The sequence below is a fragment of the Solanum lycopersicum genome, chromosome 11 (assembly GCF_036512215.1).
Source record: "Solanum lycopersicum chromosome 11, SLM_r2.1".
Classification (NCBI taxonomy): Eukaryota; Viridiplantae; Streptophyta; class Magnoliopsida; order Solanales; family Solanaceae; genus Solanum; species Solanum lycopersicum.
The window spans coordinates 5,324,085-5,335,420 of NC_090810.1; the positions used below are offsets into that span (position 1 = coordinate 5,324,085).

Below are 11,336 nucleotides of genomic sequence, written 5' to 3' on the forward strand. Positions count from 1 at the left end.
CCTAAATTTTGTGGATGAAGCTAAGTTTGAAAATAAAAGAAGATAAGTCTCTTCCTTTAATCAACTAGGCCTACTGGTAAGAAGCAAAACCATGTTCTGCTCTCTTCTTTGTCATGTAGATAGGTGACCTTCATTGATTCTTGTGGATTTTATTTCAAATATAAGCGGGGTCTAATGTCGTTCTTCTACAAATTTATTGTGTGAATACTTGATGATAATAATAGAGTAAGCAAAACCATGTGCCAATGTTTCTCACAATTGGCCACCAAATTCTCTTCACCATTAAAAATGGATATGAAACATACCACTAACTTTGTATATATACACAGAGAGATTTTTACACAAAACACAAATCTCAACTGCTGTGTATTTCTCAAAGTCCTTTATTCTTTCTTTTAAGTCATCATTTGAAGTTACAAAAGTATCTCACTATGGGTATCAAAATGAGTCCCCTTATTCAAGGTACTAGAATCTTGAGGAGGCTTTCAAATTCCGGAGGTGTTCCCAAAGGACATTGTGCAGTATATGTAGGAGAGAGCCAGAAGAAGAGATTCGTTGTACCAATATCATACTTGAGCCAGCCTTTATTTAAAGAATTGTTAGCTCAAGCTGAAGAACATTTTGGGTTCGATCATCCAATGGGTGGTCTCACAATACCTTGCAAAGAGGACGTGTTCGTTCATCTCACTTCCCACTTGAGGAGATCATGAATTCTCCTGCACATTAAATTTTGCAAAGTAGTTATAGGACTTAGATATTAGAAATAGGAAAATTCACTGTATAGCGCAGAAACACAAGAACCAAGAAAAATATTTCATGATCAATTTATGAATAGCAAAAGTTCTACTTCTGATTAATCCTTTTTCATAATATTTTCCTAAACAATTCTTTCTAATCTTTATGCTGAGCAAAGTAACTAAGATCAACAGTTGCAATAACTCACTGGAAATTACATAATGTACATATGCTTAAATTGCCTATCATTTAAGGGTCTCCTTGATTCCAAGTCATGAGAAGCAACGAGGCCGCCTGTATTGTTCTTCAACAAGTATAACTGTTAAACCAAACATGAAACAGAGTTGTCAAAATTAAACTCTTAGAGCCAATGCGTACTTAAGTGATAAGGTTTAGCTGGTATAATTAACAGTACGTCTTGTGTTGCAGTAAATTCTGGTTTTTATAGAATGTACTAGTTTCAGCTGGTACAGTTAACAGTATGTATAGTTGATTTATTGATCATTTAGACCTTATTCAATCAAAAAGGTACTGTTGTAAGTGAAATACTTGCCATAAACAAAGTGGTGTTAATATATATAAGAGGTACCAATAGAGGATTATATTGTCAAGTCTTCTCATAACCAAATGTAAAAGTGAAAGCAGTGGATATGGTAAATTTTCTGTGATAAAATAATATTCATTAAACTGTATGATGTGCTTTACAATAATGTTCATCAGTGTATGCCCTATCTAAAAAACTATTTTCAGCTAGCATGTTGATTATGACTCAACAAACAAGAAGCTGTTGGATTCCACTTTCTTGGTGCAAAGAAGAAGTCGAACAGCAAGAAGAAGGAATTGATTGGAGCAAAGCTTTGTGAAGATCTCCAGCAGTTATGCCTTTCTTGATTAGCAAAATGATGTAGTCCATGAAGGCTGAATCACAGGGTAATGTAATAGGACCGCCACTCGGCAGCCCAAATTCTTCTTCAGACATGTTCAAGAGTTGCCTAATGATCTCATTTTCAAGGTAAACCAATGGAATGACAAATCGGGCTTGATCGACTGTATATACTACAAAATGGCCTTTTTCAACTGTAGACGATGAAGACATACTGCAACTATCTGCGTCAATAACATTTCTTGGAAATGAAATCCTCTTCCTCTGCATGGATGCAAATTTCTGCCATTTCCTAGCCATTTTGATGAGTTTCTTAGTACTAAGCATCGTCATTTTCTTTTCTAGAAGATTAAAACCAAGAAAGTGAATAACAAATTTAGAGATTTTTGATGGCTAAATTGATATTGCTTGTGCTTGGTGATGAAAAGGCTCATGAAAGTTGGATTATTTATACAAGAGGAGCTGATAAGTTTGTTAGGCAAAGCCATGTGCTGATGGGGCCTTGAGTTTGTGGATGAAACTAAGTTTGAATACAAAAGACGATAAGTTTCTTCATTGCTGGTGAGAAGCAAAACCATGTTCTTCTCTCTTCTTTGTCATGTAGATAGGTGACCCTTAGATTTCCATCGTTGCATCAAATTCATCAATCCTTATCGATTTTATTTTGAGGGTTTCTGTAAAATAAAATTGGGGCCTAATTTATTGTTTGAACACTTGACAATAACATGGTAAGCAAAGCCATGTGAAGCTTCATGTGCTATTGTCTCTCATCACCAGTGGCCACCAAATTCTCTTTCACATTTTATTTGAATATCAAACTTACCACTAATTTTGTATATACACATAGAAAGTTTTTCTATGCAAAACACAAGTCTCACTTGCTGAGTATTACTCAAAATACTTCATTCCTTTTCTTTTTCACTCATCATTTGACGTTACAAAAGTATCTCGCAATGGGTATCAAAATGAGTCCCCTTGTTCAAGGTACTAGAATCTTGAGGAGGTTTTCAAATTCCAGAGGTGTTCCCAAAGGACATTGTGCTGTATATGTAGGAGAGAGCCAGAAGAAGAGATTTGTTGTACCAATATCTTACTTGAGCAAGCCTTTATTTCAAGACTTGTTAAGTCAAGCTGAAGAGCAGTTTGGCTTCGATCATCCAATGGGCGGTCTCACAATACCTTGCAAAGAAGACGTGTTTGTTGATCTCACATCCCGCTTGAGATCATGAATCGTATCAAAGTGCAAATTCTCTTGCACAAGAAATTTTGTAAAGTAGTAGTAGGACTTAGATATTAGAAAGAGTAAAATCCACTGTATAGTTCAGAAACACAAGAAACTAGAAATTTCTTCAATGATCAATTCATGAATAGAAAAAGTACTGGTTCTGATAATCACTATTGTGGTAGTATTTTCTATAACAATTCGGCGCAAACAAAATAATTAAGCCCCAGCTTGCAACAGTTGCAGTATGTGGCACAAACTAGCACATCGAAAAAAGTACCATTTAGCGGAATAAGAATGTTATTTGAATTTTTTCTCACCAGCTCCACCTAATTTGTCTCGAGTCTCGACTACTGAACTTTTGGATGTGAGACTTACCATAACATGTATTGTGCCAAAATATTTCCTTTTCTGTTCTTTTTTCAAGATTATTTGTTTCTTGTTGTTGTTTGATATTAAAATAGCAAGATGAACTAAACCGGAAGAACACAGTTTATTGATCTTCAAGCTGATTAAATAAATAAAGGAACATCTTCTCCTAGATCACGAGCTGCAAACTCCCAATTTTTCTCTAAGAAATTTGAATCTGCTGATACGAAATGACTTGGTATAAATGTTCGCCGCTTAAATCTCTGATTTGCAACAGAGTAAAACCACTTCATCATTCTTCTGCACTTCCCTCAAGAAATAAAACTTGATGTTGAAGTGCTTGGTCCTTCCATTAAACAATCTGTTGGAGAACTTAGCCGTGAAAATGAAAAATGAACGAAAAAGATCCGTATAATGTAATATTGATTAGATAAGACTAAGATTTAGTTGTGTTGTTGTTACACTCAACATTACTTCTGGTTTTTGTCAATTGTCCTTATATAGTTAAAAATTTGTATGACTGTTTTAAGATAAAAAGCGAGATTTAGCAAGTGTACTAGTTCTAGAGAACTTATTTCAGTTGAAAGATAAAACGGATGTGATTAGAACAAAGTAGATACACATTGTTAGGACTTCTAATAACCAAATTGAAAAGTGAAGCCATGGATATGGTAAATATATTCAATCTGTATGATGCGCTTTACAATTGTGTTCTTCATTCTATGCCCTATCTAAAACAACATTTTGCTAAATGTTGATTATGACTCAACAAACAAGAAGCTGTTGGTTTCCACTTTCTCGGTGCAAAGAAGAAGTCGAACAACAAAATGAAGGAATTGATAGGATCAATGCTTTGTGAAGATCTCCGGAAGTTACGCTTTTCCTTATTAGCGAAATGATATAGTCCATGAAGGCTGAGTCACAAGGTAATGTAATAGGAGCACCACTCGGAAGACCAAATTCTTCTTCAGACATGTTTAAAAGTTGCCTAATGATCTCATTTTCAAGATAAACCAAGGGAATCATGAAACGCTTTTGATCAGCTGTATATACTGCAAAATGTCCTTTTTCAACTATAGACGATGAAGACGTACCACAATAATCTGCTTCACTGCCATTTCTTGAAAATGAAATCCTCTTCCTCTGCATAGCTGCAAACTTCTGCCATTTCCTAACCATTTTGATGAGTTTCTTGGTACTAATCATTGCCATTTTCTTTTCGGAAGATTGGAAATAAGAAATTTAGAGACGTTTGGTGGCTGAATTGATAACACTTGTGTTTGATGATGAAAAGGCTCAAGAAAGAAGGCTTATTTATACAAGTTGAGCTGATAAGTTTGTTAGGCAAAGCCATGTGCTGATGCCTGTTGGCCTACTTGGTATTTCTCAGCAATGGCAATAATTTGAGAAACAAAACCATGTTCTGCTCTCTTCTTTGTCATGTAGATTGGTGACATTTAGATTTCCATCTAGGCATCAAATCATCGATTCTTGTGGATTTTATTTCAAATAAAAGAGGGGCCTAATGTCATTCTTCTACACATTCCTGTCTGAATACTTAATGATAATAGAGTAAGCAAAACCATGTGAAGCTTCATGTGCCAATGTCTCTCACTAGTGGCCACCAATTCCTCTTCATCATTAAACTTGGATATGAAATTTACCACTAACTTTGTATATATACACACACATAGAATGCTTTTTTATGCAAAACACAAGTCTCACTTGCTGTGTATTTCTCAAAATCCTTCATTCTTTCTTCAAAGTCATCATTTGAAGTTACAAAAGAGTCTCACTATGGGTATCAAAATGAGTCCCCTTATTCAAGGTACAAGAATCTTGAGGAGATTTTCAAATTCCATGGGTGTTCCTAAAGGTCATTGTGCAGTATATGTGGGAGAGAGCCAGAAGAAGAGATTCATCGTGCCAATATCTTACTTGAGCCAGCCTTTATTTCAAGACTTGTTAACTCAAGCTGAAGAACAGTTTGGCTTCGATCATCCAATGGGTGGTCTAACAATACCTTGCAAGGAAGACGTGTTTGTTGATCTCACATCCCGCTTGAGATCATGAGTAGTATCAAAGTGCAAAGTCTCTTGCATAGAAATTTTGTAAATTAGTAGACTTAGATACTACAAATAGGAGATTTAAAGAGGAAGTTTTACTGTATAGTTTAGAAACACAAAATCAATAGAATTTGTTTCCATGATCAATTTATGAATAGCAGAAGTGTTTTTTCTTATTATCACTATTTTGTTTACATTTTCTAAAACAATGCTGTTATTCATTAAAAATTGCACTGTGTGGATCAAACTATCGCATCTTAGAAAGTATCGTTTGTGATAAGTAACAAGAAATTACTTAGCTGAACCAAGTCATCAGCTTTATCTATACTTGAGGTTTTAAATTTTTAGGATGTCCTTGATTCCAAGTTATGAGAATTGAGAAGCAATGAGGCCTAGTATTCAACCAGTATAGTGTAAGACTTGTTCATCAACTTGTTCATGCACACTGCAAAAACTTCATTTTTCTGTGCATTTCTCGAAAATCATATCTTGAAAGAACGTCTGCAGTTAATATTATACTTGAGTCTTCCTTTATATTTCAAGATTTGTTAGCTCATATTGTATGTCACCTGACTGGTTCTGAAAATACAACAAAATTTTTACACCGGATGCAAACTTTGAAGACAAGCCCTGCTATACTTAAGATACTAATGCATATACATAAAAGGAGGCATATTTGATTGATTGATCATTAGACCTCATTCGATCAAGGAGGTACTGCAGTAAGTGAAATGCGTGGGATAAAAAAAGTAGTGTTAATACATAAGAGGTACCAATGGAGGATTAGATTGTTTAAGTCTTCTCATCACCAAATGTAAAAAAGAAAGCTGTGGATATGATAAATTTTCTCTTGATAAAATAATATTCAATTTGTATGAACAGCTTTACAATTGTGTTCATCAGTGTATGCCCTATCTAAAAAAACTATTTTCAGCTAGCATGTATTATGACTCAACAGACAAAAAGCTGTTGGTTTCCACTTTCTCGGTGCAAAGAAGAAGTCGAACAGCAAGAAGAAGGAATTGATAGGAGCAATGCATTGTGAAGATCTCCAGCAGTTATGCCTTTCTTGATTAGCAAAATGATGTAGTCCATGAAGGCTGAATCACAGGGTAATGTAATAGGACCACCATTCAGCAGCCCAAATTCTTCTTCAGACATGTTCAAGAGTTGCCTAATGATCTCATTTTCAAGGTAAACCAATGGAATGACAAAACGTGCTTGATCGACTGTATATACTACAAAATGGCCTTTTTCAACCGTAGACGATGGAGACATACTGCAACTATCTGCGTCGCTGACATTTCTTGGAAATGAAATCCTCTTCCTCTGCATGGCTGCAAATTTCTGCCATTTCCTAGCCATTTTGATGAGTTTCTTGGTACTAATCATTGTCATTTTCTTTCTAGAAGATTGGAAATAAGAAATTTAGAGACCTTTGATGGTTGAATTGATAATGCTTGTGTTTGATGATGAAAAGGCTCATGAAAGAGGGCTTATTTATACAAGAAGATCTGATAAGTTTGTTAGGCAAAACCATGTTAGATGCCTGTTAGCCATGTTGATATGGGGCCTAAAATTTGTGGATGAAGCTAAGTTTGAAAACAAAAGAAGATAAGTTTATAAATGGTATTTCTCAGCAATGCCATATTATTTGAAACAATTAAATGAACAATTGCAGGTGAGAAGCAAAACCATGTTCTTCTCTCTTCTTTGTCATGTAGATAGGTGACCTTTAGATTTCCATCTTTGCATCAACTCCATTGGGGCCTAGTGTTGTTCTTCAACAAAGCCATGTGGAACTTCATGTGCCATTGTCTCTCACCAGTGGCCATTAAATTTTGAGATGAAACTTACCACTAACTTCGTATATTTACACATATATAGAAATCATTTTATGCAAAACACAAGTCTCATTGGTGTGTGCTTCTCAAAATCCTTTGAACTCATCATCTGAAGTTAAATAAAGTATCTCACTATGGCTATCAAACTGATCAGTCCCCTTGTTCAAGGTACTAGAATATTGAGGAGGTTTTCAAATTCCGGAGGTGTTCCAAAAGGACATTGTGCAGTATATGTAGGAGAGAGCCAGAAGAAGAGATTCATCGTGCCTATATCATACTTGAGCCAGCCTTCGTTTCAAGACTTGTTAACTCAAGCTGAAGAACAGTGTGGCTTCGATCATCCAATGGGCGGTCTAACAATACCTTGCAAAGAAGATGTGTTTGTTGATCTCACATCCCGCTTGAGACGATGAATTGTATCAAACTGCAAATTCTCTTGCACAGAAATTTTGTAAAGTAGTAGTAGGACTTAGAGAGAACTTTTATTGTATAGTTCAGAAACACAAGAATCTATAGAAGTTGTTTCCATGATCAATTTATGAATAGCAGAAGTGTTATTTCTAATTAATCTCTCCCTTATTTTTTTAAAGTTTATCTACTAAAATAATTAAGCCTCCATATACAACAGTTTCACAGTGTTGTGCAAACTAGCACATCCAAGAAAGTATAATTTAGCTGAATAAGAATGGCATCTGTGATAAGTAACGGAACGAAGTCATCTGCTTTATCATAGACTTGAGGCATTAAATTTTGTAGGATGCCCTTAATTCCAAGTATGAGAAGCAATGAGGCCTAATATATACTTGTATAAACTTTTGGATTCATAAACTTATATATACACAGTGCAAAAAGTTTTCCTTTTTCTGTGCATTTCTCAAGATTATGTGTTACTTGTTCATTCTTATATCATCATCTAGAGTTAAGTATGTCTTTAGTTGTTCTAATATCATACTTGAGTCTTCATTTTAGATTTCAAGACTTGTTTTATCACCTAATTGCTTCTGAAGATACCACAAAATGTTCACACAGGATGCTAACTTAGAAGACAAGCCCTGCAATACTTCAGATGCCGTTGTCTCTCATCTCTGCCACCCTAATGCAGATACTTCAGCAAAGCCTGATTAGAACATACTCATGCATATACATAGAAGGAGGCATAGTTTAGTGAAATGCTTGCAATAATAAAAGTGGTACCAATTCAGGATTAGATTTTCAAGTCTTCTCATAACCAAATGTAAAAGTGAAAACAGTGGATATATTCAATTTTCTCTGATAAAATAATATTCAATCTGTACGATGTGCTTTACAATTGTGTTCTTCATTCTATGCCCTATCTAAACTAGAATGTAATTAAAAAAATGTTGATTATGACTTAACAAACAAGAAGCTGTTGGTTTCCACTTTCTCGGTGCAAAGAAGATGCCGAACAGCAACTAGAAGGAATTGATAGGAGCAATGCTTTGTGAAGATCTCCTGCAGTTACGCCTCTGCTTATTAACGAAATGATATAGTCCATGAAGGCTGAATCACAAGGTAATGTAATAGGACCACCACAAGGAATCCCAAATTCTTCTTCAGACATGTTCAAGAGTTGCCTAATGACTTCATTTTCAAGGTAAGCCAATGGAATGACAAAGCGTGCTTGATCAGCTGTATATACTACAAAATGACCTTTTTCAACTATAGACGATGAAGACGTACTACAACTGTCTGCATCAATACCATTTCTTGGAAATGAAATCCTTTTCCTCTGCATGGCTGCAAACTTCTGCCATTTCTTAGCCATTTTGATGAGTTTTTTAGTACTAATCATTGCCATTTTCTTTTCCAGAAGATTGAAAACAAGAAACTAAATAACAAATTTAGAGACGTTTGATGGCTGAATATATAATGCTTGTGCTTGATGATGAAAGGCTCATGAAAGAGGGCTTATTTATACAAGTTGAGCTGATAAGATTGTTAGGCAAAGCCATATGCTGATGCCTGTTGGTCATGTTCATATGGGGCCTTCAAAATTTGTGGACAAAAGAAGGTAAGTTTCTTCCTTTCTTCTCTTTAATCAACAAACGATTAGCTATGACATCAGCTCGTATTTGCTACTTCCCACCAAACGCCAATAATTTGAAACCATTAAATGAACTAGTACTGGTATGAAACAGAATCATGTTCTGCTCTCTTCTTTGTCATGTAGATAGGTGACCTTATCAAAACCATGATGCATTTTTTTTTCTCCGTTTTTCGCAGGATAACAACAAATAGGGCTATATAAACATATATGTGGTATTGTTTTCCACCAATATTATAAGTATCTATCAAAGATCTTATAAGGCAATACCATGTGATGCATCATATGGTATTGTCTTTTTTTCACTTGTGCTCAACTTGAATGAAGTTGACAAACTTCACTAACATTGTTTCGTATTCACTTGACAGTGAAATCTTCTGAGATCATTTGGTAGAAGGCACCAGTACTGTTGTATCAAACAATATGGTCAAAATTTATAAATACTTGACCATTCATTCTATGACTTATCAGCTATCGAGTTCATTATGGAGAGGAACTCTTCATTTATCTCATTTCGCGCTTCATTAGGACACCAGAGGTGAAACAAATCTCTGTTTTGGGCAGCTCTACTTTGTAAAACAACGTGAATTTCATACAGAGCTGATGGAACGTTGTCTGAAATCGGAGTTCCTGAGGGAATGTGCGTTGCAAACAGTTGTAACGAGTACAATTTTGACGTAGTTCCAATGACAACGCCATCAAAATAGTACAATTTCGATGGATTTTCAATGAAAACGCCATCAAAATAGTACAATTTTGACGTATATCCAATGAAAATGCCATCAAAATAGTACAATTTTGACGTATATCCAATGAAAACGCCATCAAAATAGTACAATTTTGATGGATTTTCAATGAAAGAACCATAAAAAATTCGCGTATTTCTAGTAGTGCAAGTTATCACATCAACAAATGCAGAACCAAGATATAAGTTATTGCAAACATTTAGTCAATACATCGTCCCATTTCATCGATAGATAAGTATATAGAAGTAAAATGGAAGGCATATTATTTTCATCAAAATCTACGTATTTTCGTTGAATAATAGTGTATTATTCGACGGAGATCAAACTTCTAATAAGAACATGTTCTCTTTACTTGATTTTGTACATTGTGAATTTGAATTAACAAGTTGTAAGATGAAGAAATTTCAGATAGAGAGCACGTCATTCGCGTTAATAAGTTATGTTACGTAAATTTGAATAAATGAATTATATAAAAAGATCAAAAAAAAAACAGAATTATAAAAGGGGATGCATTTTATTTTTTCAATTATTACCTACTATTTATGTAAACTATTAGATATAAAATTTGGACCACTTTGACATGATGTATGCTATTTCTTTGAATTGAAATCATTCCTAAAACCTAGCTACATGCTACAAAAAAAAAATGGACCACTTTGACCAGATTTATGCCATTATTTACCTATTTTAATTCAATCAAAAAAATGACAGGCGTTTTAAATTCAATATTTTTTTTACGGTTATAAAAAATAAATAATATAACATAGCATAAAAGATCGATTTCACATAAATAAGATTGTTACTGTGAAATATTGTTACAAAAAAGAGATTGTTATAGATTGCTTATTTTTTCTGAATACTAATAATAGTAATTGTTAAATGAGGAAGATAATTTATAAGTAATATAATTAAACAAATTTTAGATTTATTATTATTCTTCATTTCCTGCACACAAGCTAAGTCTTAAAAGTCAATATAATTCGTATGTGATAGTAATAAAAAATTTAGCAATGCTAATAAGAATTCTCTTAAATTCAAAATTATATTGAAATTGAAACTTCTTATTGGACCATTTATAGCTAGTTAATTAAATGATTGACTTTATAGACATGTTTATTCATTCTAGTGACATCAATTATAAGTATTTATAGATAAATAATGTTTCTTGGATATTATATATATTTAATTAGTACTTATTCACAATTATTAGTATAAAAGTAATAATTTTAGGATTACTTAATAATATCACATACCCAAGAATCTCGTAACATTCACAAAAATTAAAAATTCTTTCCAAAGACTCTACTAATTAAGGTTTGGTGGAATGATAGGTTTTTGTATTTTTAATTTTTAATCAGACGTCTTAAATTTAATTTGGTAAATGAAATTTAAAGGTTAAAATTAGG

The 11,336-nt window shown here is 33.8% G+C and overlaps 7 protein-coding genes across 7 annotated transcripts; 3 read left to right on the plus strand and 4 right to left on the minus strand.

Moving 5' to 3' along the window:
• Positions 1–1,384: 1,384 nt before the first annotated feature.
• On the minus strand, positions 1,385–2,057 carry LOC138339501 (auxin-responsive protein SAUR68-like). Its single transcript, XM_069291145.1, has one exon. It carries the CDS (start codon positions 1,949–1,951, stop codon positions 1,505–1,507), a length of 447 nt encoding a protein of 148 aa, XP_069147246.1. The 5' UTR covers positions 1,952–2,057; the 3' UTR covers positions 1,385–1,504.
• A 268-nt stretch (positions 2,058–2,325) lies between these two features.
• Positions 2,326–3,010, plus strand: LOC101243847 (auxin-responsive protein SAUR21-like). The gene has a single exon (XM_010314421.4). The coding sequence runs from the start codon at positions 2,371–2,373 to the stop codon at positions 2,845–2,847; it is 477 nt and encodes a 158-aa protein (XP_010312723.3). The 5' UTR covers positions 2,326–2,370; the 3' UTR covers positions 2,848–3,010.
• An 846-nt stretch (positions 3,011–3,856) lies between these two features.
• LOC138339500 (auxin-responsive protein SAUR68-like) lies at positions 3,857–4,488 on the minus strand. Its single transcript, XM_069291144.1, has one exon. The coding sequence runs from the start codon at positions 4,419–4,421 to the stop codon at positions 3,975–3,977; it is 447 nt and encodes a 148-aa protein (XP_069147245.1). The 5' UTR covers positions 4,422–4,488; the 3' UTR covers positions 3,857–3,974.
• A 400-nt stretch (positions 4,489–4,888) lies between these two features.
• Positions 4,889–5,454, plus strand: LOC101244440 (auxin-responsive protein SAUR21-like). Its single transcript, XM_004250176.5, has one exon. It carries the CDS (start codon positions 4,905–4,907, stop codon positions 5,280–5,282), a length of 378 nt encoding a protein of 125 aa, XP_004250224.3. The 5' UTR covers positions 4,889–4,904; the 3' UTR covers positions 5,283–5,454.
• A 655-nt stretch (positions 5,455–6,109) lies between these two features.
• On the minus strand, positions 6,110–6,734 carry LOC101244732 (auxin-responsive protein SAUR68). Its single transcript, XM_004250177.5, has one exon. The coding sequence runs from the start codon at positions 6,671–6,673 to the stop codon at positions 6,227–6,229; it is 447 nt and encodes a 148-aa protein (XP_004250225.2). The 5' UTR covers positions 6,674–6,734; the 3' UTR covers positions 6,110–6,226.
• Positions 6,735–7,253: 519 nt separating this feature from the next.
• LOC112940306 (auxin-responsive protein SAUR21-like) lies at positions 7,254–7,532 on the plus strand. Its single transcript, XM_069291545.1, has one exon. It carries the CDS (start codon positions 7,254–7,256, stop codon positions 7,530–7,532), a length of 279 nt encoding a protein of 92 aa, XP_069147646.1.
• Positions 7,533–8,354: 822 nt separating this feature from the next.
• LOC101245313 (auxin-responsive protein SAUR68-like) lies at positions 8,355–9,037 on the minus strand. The gene has a single exon (XM_004250179.5). The coding sequence runs from the start codon at positions 8,936–8,938 to the stop codon at positions 8,492–8,494; it is 447 nt and encodes a 148-aa protein (XP_004250227.2). The 5' UTR covers positions 8,939–9,037; the 3' UTR covers positions 8,355–8,491.
• Between the last annotated feature and the right edge of the window lie 2,299 nt (positions 9,038–11,336).